The 12,185-nt window shown below is 40.0% G+C and overlaps 1 protein-coding gene across 1 annotated transcript; it reads left to right on the plus strand.

The window, feature by feature from the left end:
* The first annotated feature begins 4,554 nt into the window (after positions 1–4,554).
* LOC149266810 (uncharacterized) lies at positions 4,555–5,016 on the plus strand. Its single transcript, XM_089409166.1, has one exon. The coding sequence runs from the start codon at positions 4,555–4,557 to the stop codon at positions 5,014–5,016; it is 462 nt and encodes a 153-aa protein (XP_089265292.1).
* Positions 5,017–12,185: the final 7,169 nt, after the last annotated feature.

Below are 12,185 nucleotides of genomic sequence, written 5' to 3' on the forward strand. Positions count from 1 at the left end.
GCAAGAAACATGGATGATTAGATGTACATGTAAAGATGGAGGTAGGTCCAATTTATAATCCATTCTTCCAGTCTTCTAGAACATCATATAGGGGACATAATAACTCTGTGCTAATTTATTGTATTTCTTTTGTTTTCTTGAGGGACATCTATTTATATGGTTGTAATATAAAAAATACTCAATTCCTTGTTTCAAATTCCATTCCACTGTGATATCTATATAATTGTTAGTTCACCCTATTTTGTGTTATAGCCAAGTTGTCCTTCAGTAGTTTTAGAGCCACTTGTTAGTGCCCTATGTGGTCCTCCACCCGATCCTTACAACATCTTTCAATGGTGTTGTGATTAATGGAGGATTATATCCATAAATGTGGACGTTTTTTATGAAGTATAGAAATATGTGTTGTACCACCATTCTACTTGGGGCAACCACTTGACCCATTATGTCTATTTATCATATGCAAAAATAAAAAATATCCTTCTCAATATTTTTTCACAATATTAAATTTCCCATCAAATTAAAGATGATAAGATACTCATAAGCCAATTAACTATTAGAGGAAGAGGAGCATGAATCAGAGTGCTCGGAGGAAGAAGGGGAAACAGGAGAATCCTAAGCTTCGACAAGGAGATCCACAAGAGGTTGCAAATCAGATCAGGAAAAAAGAGAGAAGGAAACTTTTAAGGATAAGCTTCAAGGCAGCCAGCCAACCCCTAAGAAGCTCCTAGCATCAAAAGCAAAGATGGCGAGAAACTAGCCACAAGGCTCTAAGGGAGCCAACCGAAAATACAAATGATGAAGATAGTCTCCTGGAACTGTAGAGGTATGGGAAGCAGAATCAAAGAAGAAGCCATAAGAAGTTTAATAAGAACAGAAACTCCTAACATACTTCTCATCCAGGAGACCAAACTGGAAGACTCTGTCTTCCTTCAGGCAAGCAAGAAACTCTAGAACAAATGTGAGGTGAAAGCTATCTCAGCTCGAGGGGCTTCCGGAGGGTTGGACACTCTTTGGAATGCTAACAAATTCTCATTCATTTATGAGACCCTCAATACTCACTGGCTGCTCTTAAAATTGCAGCACTTAGACTCAAAAGAGATTATCAACCTCTTCAACATGTACATCCCCGTGAACATTGTGGAAAAAAAGGCCTGCTGGGACTCCATAAGAACCGAAGCAGATCTAGTTAATCTGGAGAATATCATCATAGCAGGAGATCTCAAACTTACTCTCTTATCAGTAGATAAGAGAGGAGGTAGCATTGTTCGAGGTCTGGCAAGGGAATGGGCAAAGGATCTCATACAGGACTAGGACCTACTGCACATCAAGCCAATCTCTAGTAAGTTCACTTGGACTAACAAAAGAATTGGTCCTGGCCACATTGCTACTAGATTGGATAGATTCTTAATTCAAAGCTCTTTTCTTCTGCTTGGATTAGAGGCTAGAGTTCATATCCTTCCATGCAACACTTCGGATCATAAACCCATCAAGCTAGAACTGGTGTTTCAACTTGACCTAGGTCTAATCCCCTTTAGATTCAGCCCACTTTAGACTAATGAATCAGAATTCATGCATTTAGTTAAGGACATCTGGATGTACCCAGTAAAAGGCTCCCCCTTTTTTGTTTGGGAGGAGAAGCTCAAAAGAGTGAAAAGGGCTTTAAAAAGTTGGGCCAAAACTCTACCCAATCTAGCAAATGAAAGAAAAAATGTTCAACGCAGTCTGGAAAATCACCATCTCCAAGCTGAAATAGCTGACACAACTACAGAGTTTCTAGATAAAGAAGCCTAGCTCTAGCAAAACTTCCACAAGGCTTGTCTAGCAGAAGAAGAGTACTGGAGACTTAAGTCACACAGTCTTTGGCTTAAAGTAGGGGACAGGAACTCTTCCTTTTTCCATAAACAAGCTCAGGCAAGGAAATGTACCAATGCCATCTCTGAAATCAAAGATGGCACTATTACTCACAAAGACAATGTAAGCATAAAAAAAGTTGCCTCCCTTCACTTTAAAAGCCTGTATAGTGAAGATAAAAATCTGGACCAAAGCTCTGATATAATTGACATGGTCCCCTCTATGATTACTATTGAAATGAATCACCTTCTTGAAGCTAAAGTCACTAAGAAAGAAGTCAAGGATTCCCTCTTCGCCATGGACCCAGACAAAGCCCCTGGACCAGATGGATTTACAGCCAGATTCCTCCAATCTTGCTAGCAGATTGTGGAAAAAGATCTATACAAAATGGTTATCAAGTCCCAAACTTGCCAGAAAATTGGAGGCAGCACAAACTCTGCTTTTCTTGCTCTCATCCCCAAAGAGAAAGGAGCCAACACTTTCAACAGGTTTCGTCTGATATCGCTATGTAACATCGGTTATAAACTGATTACTAAAGTCATTGCTAATAGACTTAAGCTCATCCTCCCCAAAGTCATTCCGGAAAGCCAAGGAGGATTCATTCAAGGGAGACAGATAGTGGACAACCACATGCTGGTCCAAGAGGCAATCCACTCAAGTATTAGTCGCAAGGAAAAAGGTATGGTTGTCAAGCTTGATTTAGCAAATGCTTTTGATAGAGTAAAGGATAGTTTTCTGCTGAATGTCTTACACAAATTTGGATTCGGGGAGAATTTTATAAATTGGATTTGGGCCTGCATTTTGGAGCCTTGGATCGCTCCATTAGTAAACAGCAGAGCTGCTGACTTTTTCAAAGCCACGAGAGGGATTAGGCAGGACTGCCCTCTCTCACCCCTTTAGTTTATTCTTCAAGCCTCTATCCTTAGCTTCTATTTAGACGAAAAATGATGGACCAGGAAATTGCTAGGCTCTATAAAGCAAGAGGTGTTAAAAACATCAATCATTCCCTCTTTGCGGATGACACCTTATTATTTGGAGTTGCCTTTGTGCTTATAGCTTCCAGATTTGAAGGAGTCCTGGACGAGTTTTGTTTGATTTCGGGAAGCAGTTTAAACAATGGAAAATGCCATAACTATTGCTGGAACACCACTTCCAACATGCTCAATTCCATTTCCAGAACCTTTGGTTTCGCAACCTCCTCAAACTAGACTTCCTTCAAGTATTTGAGCCTTCTTATTTTTCTTAAAAGAGCCTTCAGCAAAGATTGGCTTCCCCAACTGGAGAAATTCAAGAACAAGTTGCTTGCCTGGGGCTTTTCCTGGCTCAACATTGCTATTAAATCTGTCCTCATTAAATCAATCCTTAACAGTCTTCCCTTATTTCAGTTTTATGTTCTTCTTGCTCCCTCCGAGATTCTCAGAAAAATGGAGGAGATCATTTGGAAAAAATTTTGGAAGGGGGGCAAGAAAAATGAGAAAAATTTTCCATTAGTCTGATGGGATTCTATCTCCAAACCGCTCTTGGAAGGAGGCTTGAACTTCAAAAATCTTGGATATCAAAATATCACCATGGGAGCTAAGCTCATTTGGAGAATTATTGCTCCTAACCCTGGTTGGGCACATCTAGCTCTTTGGAAAAAATATTTTAAGGGCAAGCATTCCCGCTATCTAGACCATCCTCTGCTGCTCCTGAATTAGCCCTTCCAGAAGATCTGTTCAAAAGCATGTCTGCTTATAAATACTCATGTCTACTAGGCCCCTGGCAATGGAAAAGGGATCAACCTCTGGACAGACAAAATTATGAACAATGAGCCGCTGGGAGACTGTCCCTCTCTCCAAGCATTGCACAGTTGGATGAACAATGCTGGAATGCGTTCCCTGTGGGATATCTCAGCTTGGAAGGATTCATGCTAGGCTGGTTGGAAAATTGAAATGCCCCGAGATTTGGCTATAGAACGCAAGGAACCGCTCTCCAAGCTTCACGGATTGGCTCCATTGTGGATGCGAAGCAGGGATTCTAGAGGTTGGGATGTGCAGGCTGGTGGTTATTCCATTGCTCAGGGATACGCCAAGCTGTGTGAGCGCCTCCATGTGGCCACGAATCCAAAGCTTTGGAAAGGGATTTGGTATCACCCCTCTCTGCAAAAAATCGATTTTTTCAATTGGTTGTTATGCCATTCCAAAATCTTGATTAACAACAATCTGTAGAAGTGTGGGTTCCACGCCCTTCAAGGTGTAGACTTTGCAAGGTAAATCATGAAAGAGTTTCACATTTGATGCTAGAATGTTCCTTTAGTTTGCAGATTTGGTCCGCGCTGCTAAATACTTTGAGTTCTAGCTTCGAGTTGCCTTCCTCCACCACTGACGTTTTTGACAAATGGATGCAAAGGTACCCTGGTCCTCCTCCAAAAAACAAAATTATTAGAGCTGCTTGGTTTATCCTCCCTAAAATTACCTGCTCAGAGATCTGGCTTGACTGAAACAAAAGGATTTTCAGAAACTGTGAGCAGGACGTCAAGCTAGTGATAGTTAAAATTAAATTCTAGTTAAAAGAGTGCCTGATAGACCACAAAGATGATTTAAATCTCACCTAGCAAGATAAAAATTGGGGCTCTTCTCTCGATCTACAGTTCGAAAAATTGGGAAAGAGTATCTCCCTTCCAAAAGCTTGGCAAATAAGGGCTACAGCAAATGAGCTCTAGGGATGGATTGCAAACCATCAGAGGCACTCTCTACTTTTGATGGGGCTGTTAAGGGAAATCTTGGAAGAGCTGGTGCTGGAGGAGTTATATTAAACCCAGCTGGTTCTAAGATTCACAGTTTCACCTGGGGCTTGGTCATCGCTTCCAGCATCCAAGCAGAGGCTTTGGCTCTTTATCAAGGACTCAATATGCTGAAAGTGTTGAACATCAGGGAGTTTAATGTTATTGGATACTCTCAGGTTATTATTAATACTATGGTGACACGTTTTAAGCCAAAGGACCTAAGGCTAGCAAGGTTGATTCACAGAATTTTAGACCTTGGTGACTCTTTCCAGAATTTAAATTTCTATCATGTGTTGAGAACCAATAATAAGGAGGTGGACACTGAAGCGAACAAAGTAGCCCTTCTTACAGCTGGTGCTTTGCTCAGAGGCAGACAGGAAATATGGGAACCAATTCCTTAATTTAGAACTTGTCATGTTTTATTGCTTTCTGTTAAATCAGTTTGTTTGTACCCACAAGCTTGGGAAAATCTCTGAAATTGATCACATAGTTGCAGCTAAGAAAAGATGTGAGCTAATCATAAATGTCACGGTCTTGCAAGGTTGTTCGGAAGTTATCGTTTTAGACTCACCCCCTTTGTAATCCACTCTTTGGCATTAAGGCCAAGTTTCTAATATATCCACTACCCGTTTCTGTAAAAAAAATAAATAAGCCAATTAACTATTAAAACAAGAAAGTAATTCAGTAACCTATTTCCACACATGCCACTATACTTTTTTAAAAAACATAAAATAAAAATAAAAAAATAGATGTACATTATTACTTGATGTACCACTAATATACTAAAATCCATTCATTCCAATTTGGATTCACCAGTAATAGAATTTATTGAAGCATTTTCCCAATATTCACTTGGTATGGTTAAGGGTACTATAATAATGAATTAAGCATTACAATCAGATATTGACCCCTTCTTTTTCTTGCCCATTAAACTGAAAAAAGAATATTATTATCACTTATTTACAGATAATAGTTATTATTTAAATATTTTCTTAAAAATATATATTTAACTTTCTATTAATATTTTCCCCTTTTTAATATTTACATTTTTTTTTTCTCCTAAGCATCCCAAGGAGGGGCACACCCATCAGAATCCATGGAAAAAGCCTAACCTTAATAGACCAGGGAAAAATTGAATTCTGAAATCAAATGAGATAAAGTTCCGAGACAAATTGCGATATTCGAAAAGCTCGAAGCCATAAGAAAATGAGGCATGGGCGAAACCATTTTAGAGAGTTCGATATATGGGATGTGTGAAAATCTATTGTCAGCAGTTATTTCGTGGGCATAGGAAGGGTGGTCTAAAAATTCATATTCATAGTTTACTCACACGATTGGTTATTTTGCAGGCATATGATGGTAAGGACATGGGCAGTGTCTACCTGAAGGAGTGGAAATGCGAAGTAATTGTAAATGTATTAAATTTACAATAAAACCATAAAATAAGACATGATAGAGTTGTGCTCAGGAATTCAAATTTATTAAATTTTTTGAGAATACAAGATTAAATAGACACATTATCTCATTGAGAGATCCTCTAGAAGGATCTTAGAATGGTAATAATTTCCACAAATAATTTCAATTATAAAAAAAGGATAACAAAAAGATAGCAAAACTGGAGATTGATTGGAGTCCAAACCACACAGAACACATAATAGAGTCCCATTTTATAGCAATGGAATTGACCACTAGATAATCACAACAACTTGTAATATAAATATTTCCACATAACAACAACTGACTCCTACATTGGATACTAAAAAATTTCTAGTAGACTACATTGGAACTGTGATAATCTAAAAGAATGCGTTGGAACTATACATTTCTCTGGTTAACTCCAACACTCCACCTTAATGGAGAAATTCATTCTTAAAAAAAATAACTTGTCTTCCTTGGTAGCACATGATCCTTTTGATCAATAATGTCAATGTTTGGCTCCACCTGGAATTTTCATCATACTTTTGTGATATTGACATCAATATAAAGGAACAACCATCCACTACAACCACTAATCTCATAGGATGCTCTTCGTGTACTTGGTTCATTCAACCTTTCTTCCATCACATATCTTCATGTCAATACCTATACTCGTCATTCCTAATGATGCATCATTGTTCTGGGTTTTCCTTGCTTTACTCATAACCACACTCTAGAATTACACCTTCCTCAACCATAACACCTTAACTGGTTTTTATTTATCAAAAACATTACATCAACATGAAGTGGCTTCACTTGATCAAAAACCATAAAAACCATTAATTATTTTTGGATGATCACGAACCTTCACATCAAGTGTTCTCTAGCTAACCAAAAACTATACTGTTAAAATTGGCAACTAGCGCCAAACTCCATGTGGGTCATATTATTTATGGCAACTGATATTTTTATTGGGTCGCTCTCATTGAGAGGTGTAGGATTGATCTAAAGATAATTCGATTCCAATAAGTAATGAAGTTATGAATTTATTTATGTTGTGGACAAATTGTTAAGTCGACCAGCAACTTATGTAGGGTCAGAGGCCCAATAGTCATGTCTATTCAACCTCTACATTTTAGTATAAATAGAAGAGGACTTCAAGTCATTTCTACACACACTTGGATCTCTTCCTGTCTCTACTTGTATTTGGGTTCTAGTAGGAGGAGAGATCCTAAGGAAAAGCCAGAAAAGATGGAACTGTTGGAAAAGCCAGAAAAGCCAGAACTGCCGAAAAAGCAAGAATAGCCAAAAAAGCTAGAAAAGCTGGAACTGTTAGAAAAGATAGAAAAGCCAGAATTGTCGAAACTACTGGAAAAGCTGGAACTGCCGGAAAAGCCAGAAATACTGGGAACTACCGAAATAGCTGGAGCATCTGTCTCCAAAGGAAGGCAGCATAATAAGCAACATGATTATATGAGCATCGGCAGCATAATGATGCATGATGATATGAGCATGGGCAGCATAATGATGAATGAGATCATGAGCATGGGCAGCTTGATGATGAATAAGACCATGGAAGATGTAGCATGAGGATGAGAGTAGCTCAGTCATCAAGGTTCAACACATGTGACAGTACAGCAAGGTGCCACATGGTAATGTACAAAAAATATACGAGATGCAGCACCATGATAGGTGAATGAGTAACCTTAGAGAATCAGTTGAAGCAATATGTCTTCAACTGATCTCATGTCGATATCAAAATTCAAAGTGATTGACTTCTATTGTAAATGTACTATCTCTCTCACTTTCTCTGCTGAACTTTGAAGAACATAAAAGAAGAATTGATCAAGGGCTCCCCACATTGGGGTTTGTCCTTGGCTAGTGCCACATCTTATGTCCAGTTGTCTTGGCTTGTCTTCAGCGATGTATATTTATGTTCTATCTGCAGTTTACTTTATGATGATGTGATTGCTAATGTGGAAAAGAAATTGAAATAAATTGCTCTAGCATAGAACATACCTAAAATTAACATGGTATCAGAGCTGAGGTGAAGACAATGCCCAAGCAAGAGTGAAAGAGCAATCACCAAAGACATTATGGACAAGACAAAAGGATCAATGGGTTCCACATCTCTCTTCTAAGTTCACAAAGGGTTAAGTCGAAGTAGAACGTATTATCAGAATGGCGTAGCAGAAGTTTATGATGACCCATCTAAAGATCACTTCATTGGGAAGTTTAGATCTAAGGGTGGAAGGAAAGGCGAATGCCTTGGTTGTAATAAGTTTGGCCATTATGCGAAGGAGTGTTTGAAGGTAATGCAAGTCATCAAGGAAATGGTCAACTCTTCAAAGAAAGCAAGGAACCCCGAATCACTTTTATGTACCTGATCGCAAGAAGAACCTGGTGTCCATCTCGGAAATGGAAGTCAAAGGTTTTAGGGTGGCACTCATCGATGGAAAGGTACGTGTTTGGAAATAGAATTTTCAAAGATGTTTTTGAGTTTAGGGTTGTATCAAATTGCAGGAAGTCCACTGGGGACCATGTCCATTGTCACGTAGCACTGAAGGTCTGTGAGTCAGATGGTGACAAGGATGCCTGAATTCAAAAGGAGCATGAAAGTACATGTCTGAGATGTACCAAAGGAAAATCTTATAAGGGGACCATTCCCCTCATGTAGCAGGTCCACAGGTTTGGAACAACCCAAGGGGTCTAATATTGATAATCAGGAATCTTGCATATGCAGGTGGAAGAAAGCCCTCTATGGCTTGAAGCAAAACAGCCCTGGCATAGTATGAGAGGATCAATAGCTATCTGATAAAGCTGAGATTCACCAGGAGTGAAACAGATCCAAACCATTTGAAGGTTGTGGATGATAGACCTCTCATATCAGCACCTTATGAGGATGACCTACTTCTAACAGGTGCAAACCCTCTCATTTGCAGAAGTAAGAGGGAGTTGGATTCCAGATGTGGAATGGTGAACTGCAAGCCTATGACTACCTCCACGATCTTAGCCTTTAGAATTTATATGGTAGTGATGTCAGACCAGATTTGGGAAATGCCTCTAAATCTCATAAACTCATTCGCGTTGATGTTCTTAGTGAACTTCCATCCAGACATATGTTTTGCAGTTAGCATGGTGAGCTCATATTTGGTTGAACCTCGCTGGATTGGTGCCAAGAATCTTTTGAGATGTCTTCAGGGCACAATCTCTCATCGATTGAGATACACTACCGGAAATATGAAACTGCATGATGATTATTTGAATGATGATTGGGTAGGCAGTGTGGAGGATCACTAGAGCACTTCTTAGTGTTGTTTCTATTTGGATTCTACTTCAATATCATGGATGAGCAAGAAGTAGAAGTTGGTTGTTATAAGCGCCACCGAGACTAGATACATATCTACGAGTATGATCTCGTATGAAGTTGCCTGGTTGGGGAAGCTCTTCAAGTGAGCTGTTTGTACCACTGTGATTCTCTTTGACAACCAGAGGTGGGATTTGATTATTGAGGAATCCCGTATTCGATGATTTCTGCAGTGGATAGACATCAGATACGGCCTTATTGGGGATATGGTAAGTCTATGAGGAAGGAAGCTCCATTGGTATGAGATGATGTACAAGTCGCTACACTTTGTCTAAGCCCTAAGGGAAAGATCAAATCTATGATTTTCCCAAATGACTTGGAGTTGTCAAGAGACCCTTGTACAAGGGCCTTGCATGTTGTATACATTTAGCTTTGGGAGCTCTGGGGGCTTGTGGTTCTTACTAGAGCAACATTCGACCACAGGGTGACTCACCCTCCCCAGGTGGTGTGCACTGGGATAGGATGATTTGGTCTCCTATGGATAGGATGATTCGCTCTCCTGTGGACAAGATGATTCGCTGTCTTGTGGGACAAGATGATTCGCTCTCTCATGGTACAGGATGATTTTCTCTCCTGTGGACAAGATCATTCGCTCTCCAGTGAACAAGATGATTCGCTCCCTTGTGGGACAAGATGATTCACTCTCTTGTGGGATAGGATGATTCGCTCTCCTGTGTAGCAAGATGGTTAATTCTCCTGTGAGGTCTGGATGATGTGTTCTCCATGATGATTATGTAGCAGGATGATTAATTCTCCCGTGAGGTCTAGATGATGTGTTCTCCATGACGATTGTGTAGTAGGATGATTAATTCTCTTGTGAGGTCTGGATTATGTGTTGTCCATGATGATTGTGTAGCAGGATGATTAGTTCTCCTATGAGGTCTGGATGATGTATTATCCATGAAGATTGTGTAGCCAGATGATTAGTTCTCCTGTGAGGCCTGGATGATGTGTCCTCCATGGCGATTATATAGCGGGATGATTAGTTCTCCTGTGAGGATAGTTCTCCAGTCGAGGCATCCTACCCATGTAGTCTGGGACTCATGGGAAGTACCTCTCATCTGATCAATGAAAATGAAAATGAGGATAGGGACCATAGTAGTACCAATGGATGCATCGTTGTATCTACCATACTCCCTATGCTAAGATGACCTTCTTTGATCTGGGATCAATGATACTAGTCTGCAACCAGTGGTAGGATTTGTACCCACTATGACACTGACTTCGAGTTAGTTGAGGACTGGTCTGGGAACGGTGGTACATACTTTGAGACTGACTTCGAGTGAGTAGAGTACTATTCTGGGACCAGTGGTAGGAGTTGTACCTACTATGACACTGACTTTGGGTCGGTTGAGGACTGGTTTTGGACCAGTGGTACACACTCTAAGACTAACTTTGGGTTAGTGGATAATGGTATGACACATTCTCAATCAATTCTTCTTCTCCATGGTTCAGCAGAGCTAAGTTGAGCAGAGCAGAGCCAATAGAGCTGAGCAAAGCAGAGCAGAGCCAACAGAGCTGAGTAGAGCAGAGCAGAGCCAGCAGAGCTGAGCAGAGTAGAGCATAGCTAGCAAAGCCAGCTGACTAGAGTAGTGCAGAGCTAGTAGAGCTGAGTAGAGTTAGCAGAGCTGAGAAGAGAAATGCAGGGCACTAATAGCAGAGATAGTACAGTTGGACATATGGATCAGTGGATGGAGTTCTCCCTAGTTGAGAGGGAGTGTTAAAATTGGAAACTAGGGCCAAACTCCATGTGGGTCATATTATTTATGGTAGCTGGTATTTTTTTTGGATCCCTCTCATTGAGAGATGTAGGATTGATCTAAAGATTATCAGATTCCGATAAGTATTTAGGAAATTATGTATTTATTTATGTTATGGAAAATTTGTTAAGTCGGCCAGCAAATTATGTAGGCTCAGAAGCCCAACAGTCATGTCTATTCAACCTCTACATTTTAGTATAAATAGAAGAGGATTTCAAGTCATTTCTACACACACTTGGATCTCTTCCTGTCTCTACTTCTCTTTGGGTTTTAGTAGGAGGAGAGATCCTAAGGAAAAGAGGGAAAAACCAGAAAAGCCGGAAAAGCGAAAACTGCCGGAAAAGCCGAAAAAGCCAAGACTGCCGGAAAAGCCAGAATTGCTGGAAAAGATGAAATAGCGAGAAAAGCTAGAAAAGATGGAATTGCTGGAAAAGCCGGAAAAGCCGGAACTGCCAGAAATGCCGAAATTATCGGAAAAGCCAAAAATAACAAGAACTACTGAAACAACTAGAGCATCTGTCTTCGAAGGAAGGCATCATAATAAATAGCCTGATGATATGAGCATGGGAAACATAATAATGCATGATGATATGAGCATGGGCAGCGTAATGATGAATGAGATCATGAGCATGGGAAGCTTGATGATGAATAAGACCATGGAAGATGCAGCATGATGAGCAGCATGAAGATGAGAGCAACTCAGTCATCAAGGTTCAACACAGGTGACAATATAGCGAGGTGTCACATGGTAATGTGCAACAAATAGACGAGATGCAACACTATGATAGGTGAACATGTCACCTTAGAGAATCAGTTGAAGCAGTATGTCTTCAACTGATCTCAGGCCGATATCAAAAGTCAAAGTGATTAACTTCTATTGTAAATGTACTATCTCTCTCACTTTCTCTATTGAACTTTGAAGAACATAAAAGAAGAATTGATCAAGGGTTTCCCCACATTGGGGTTTGTCCTTGGCTAGTGCCACATCTTGTGTCCTCTTGTCTTGGCTTGTCTTCTGCGATTTATA

The sequence above is a fragment of the Pinus tabuliformis genome, chromosome 6 (assembly GCF_031772625.1).
Source record: "Pinus tabuliformis cultivar Carrire ecotype Pingquan chromosome 6, CPIR1, whole genome shotgun sequence".
NCBI classification, from domain to species: Eukaryota; Viridiplantae; Streptophyta; class Pinopsida; order Pinales; family Pinaceae; genus Pinus; species Pinus tabuliformis.

Excerpts from the sequence above, each read along its gene's own strand:
- LOC149266810 (XM_089409166.1), top strand. The coding sequence starts at position 4,555 with ATGGATTGCAAACCATCAGAGGCACTCTCTACTTTTGATGGGGCTGTT.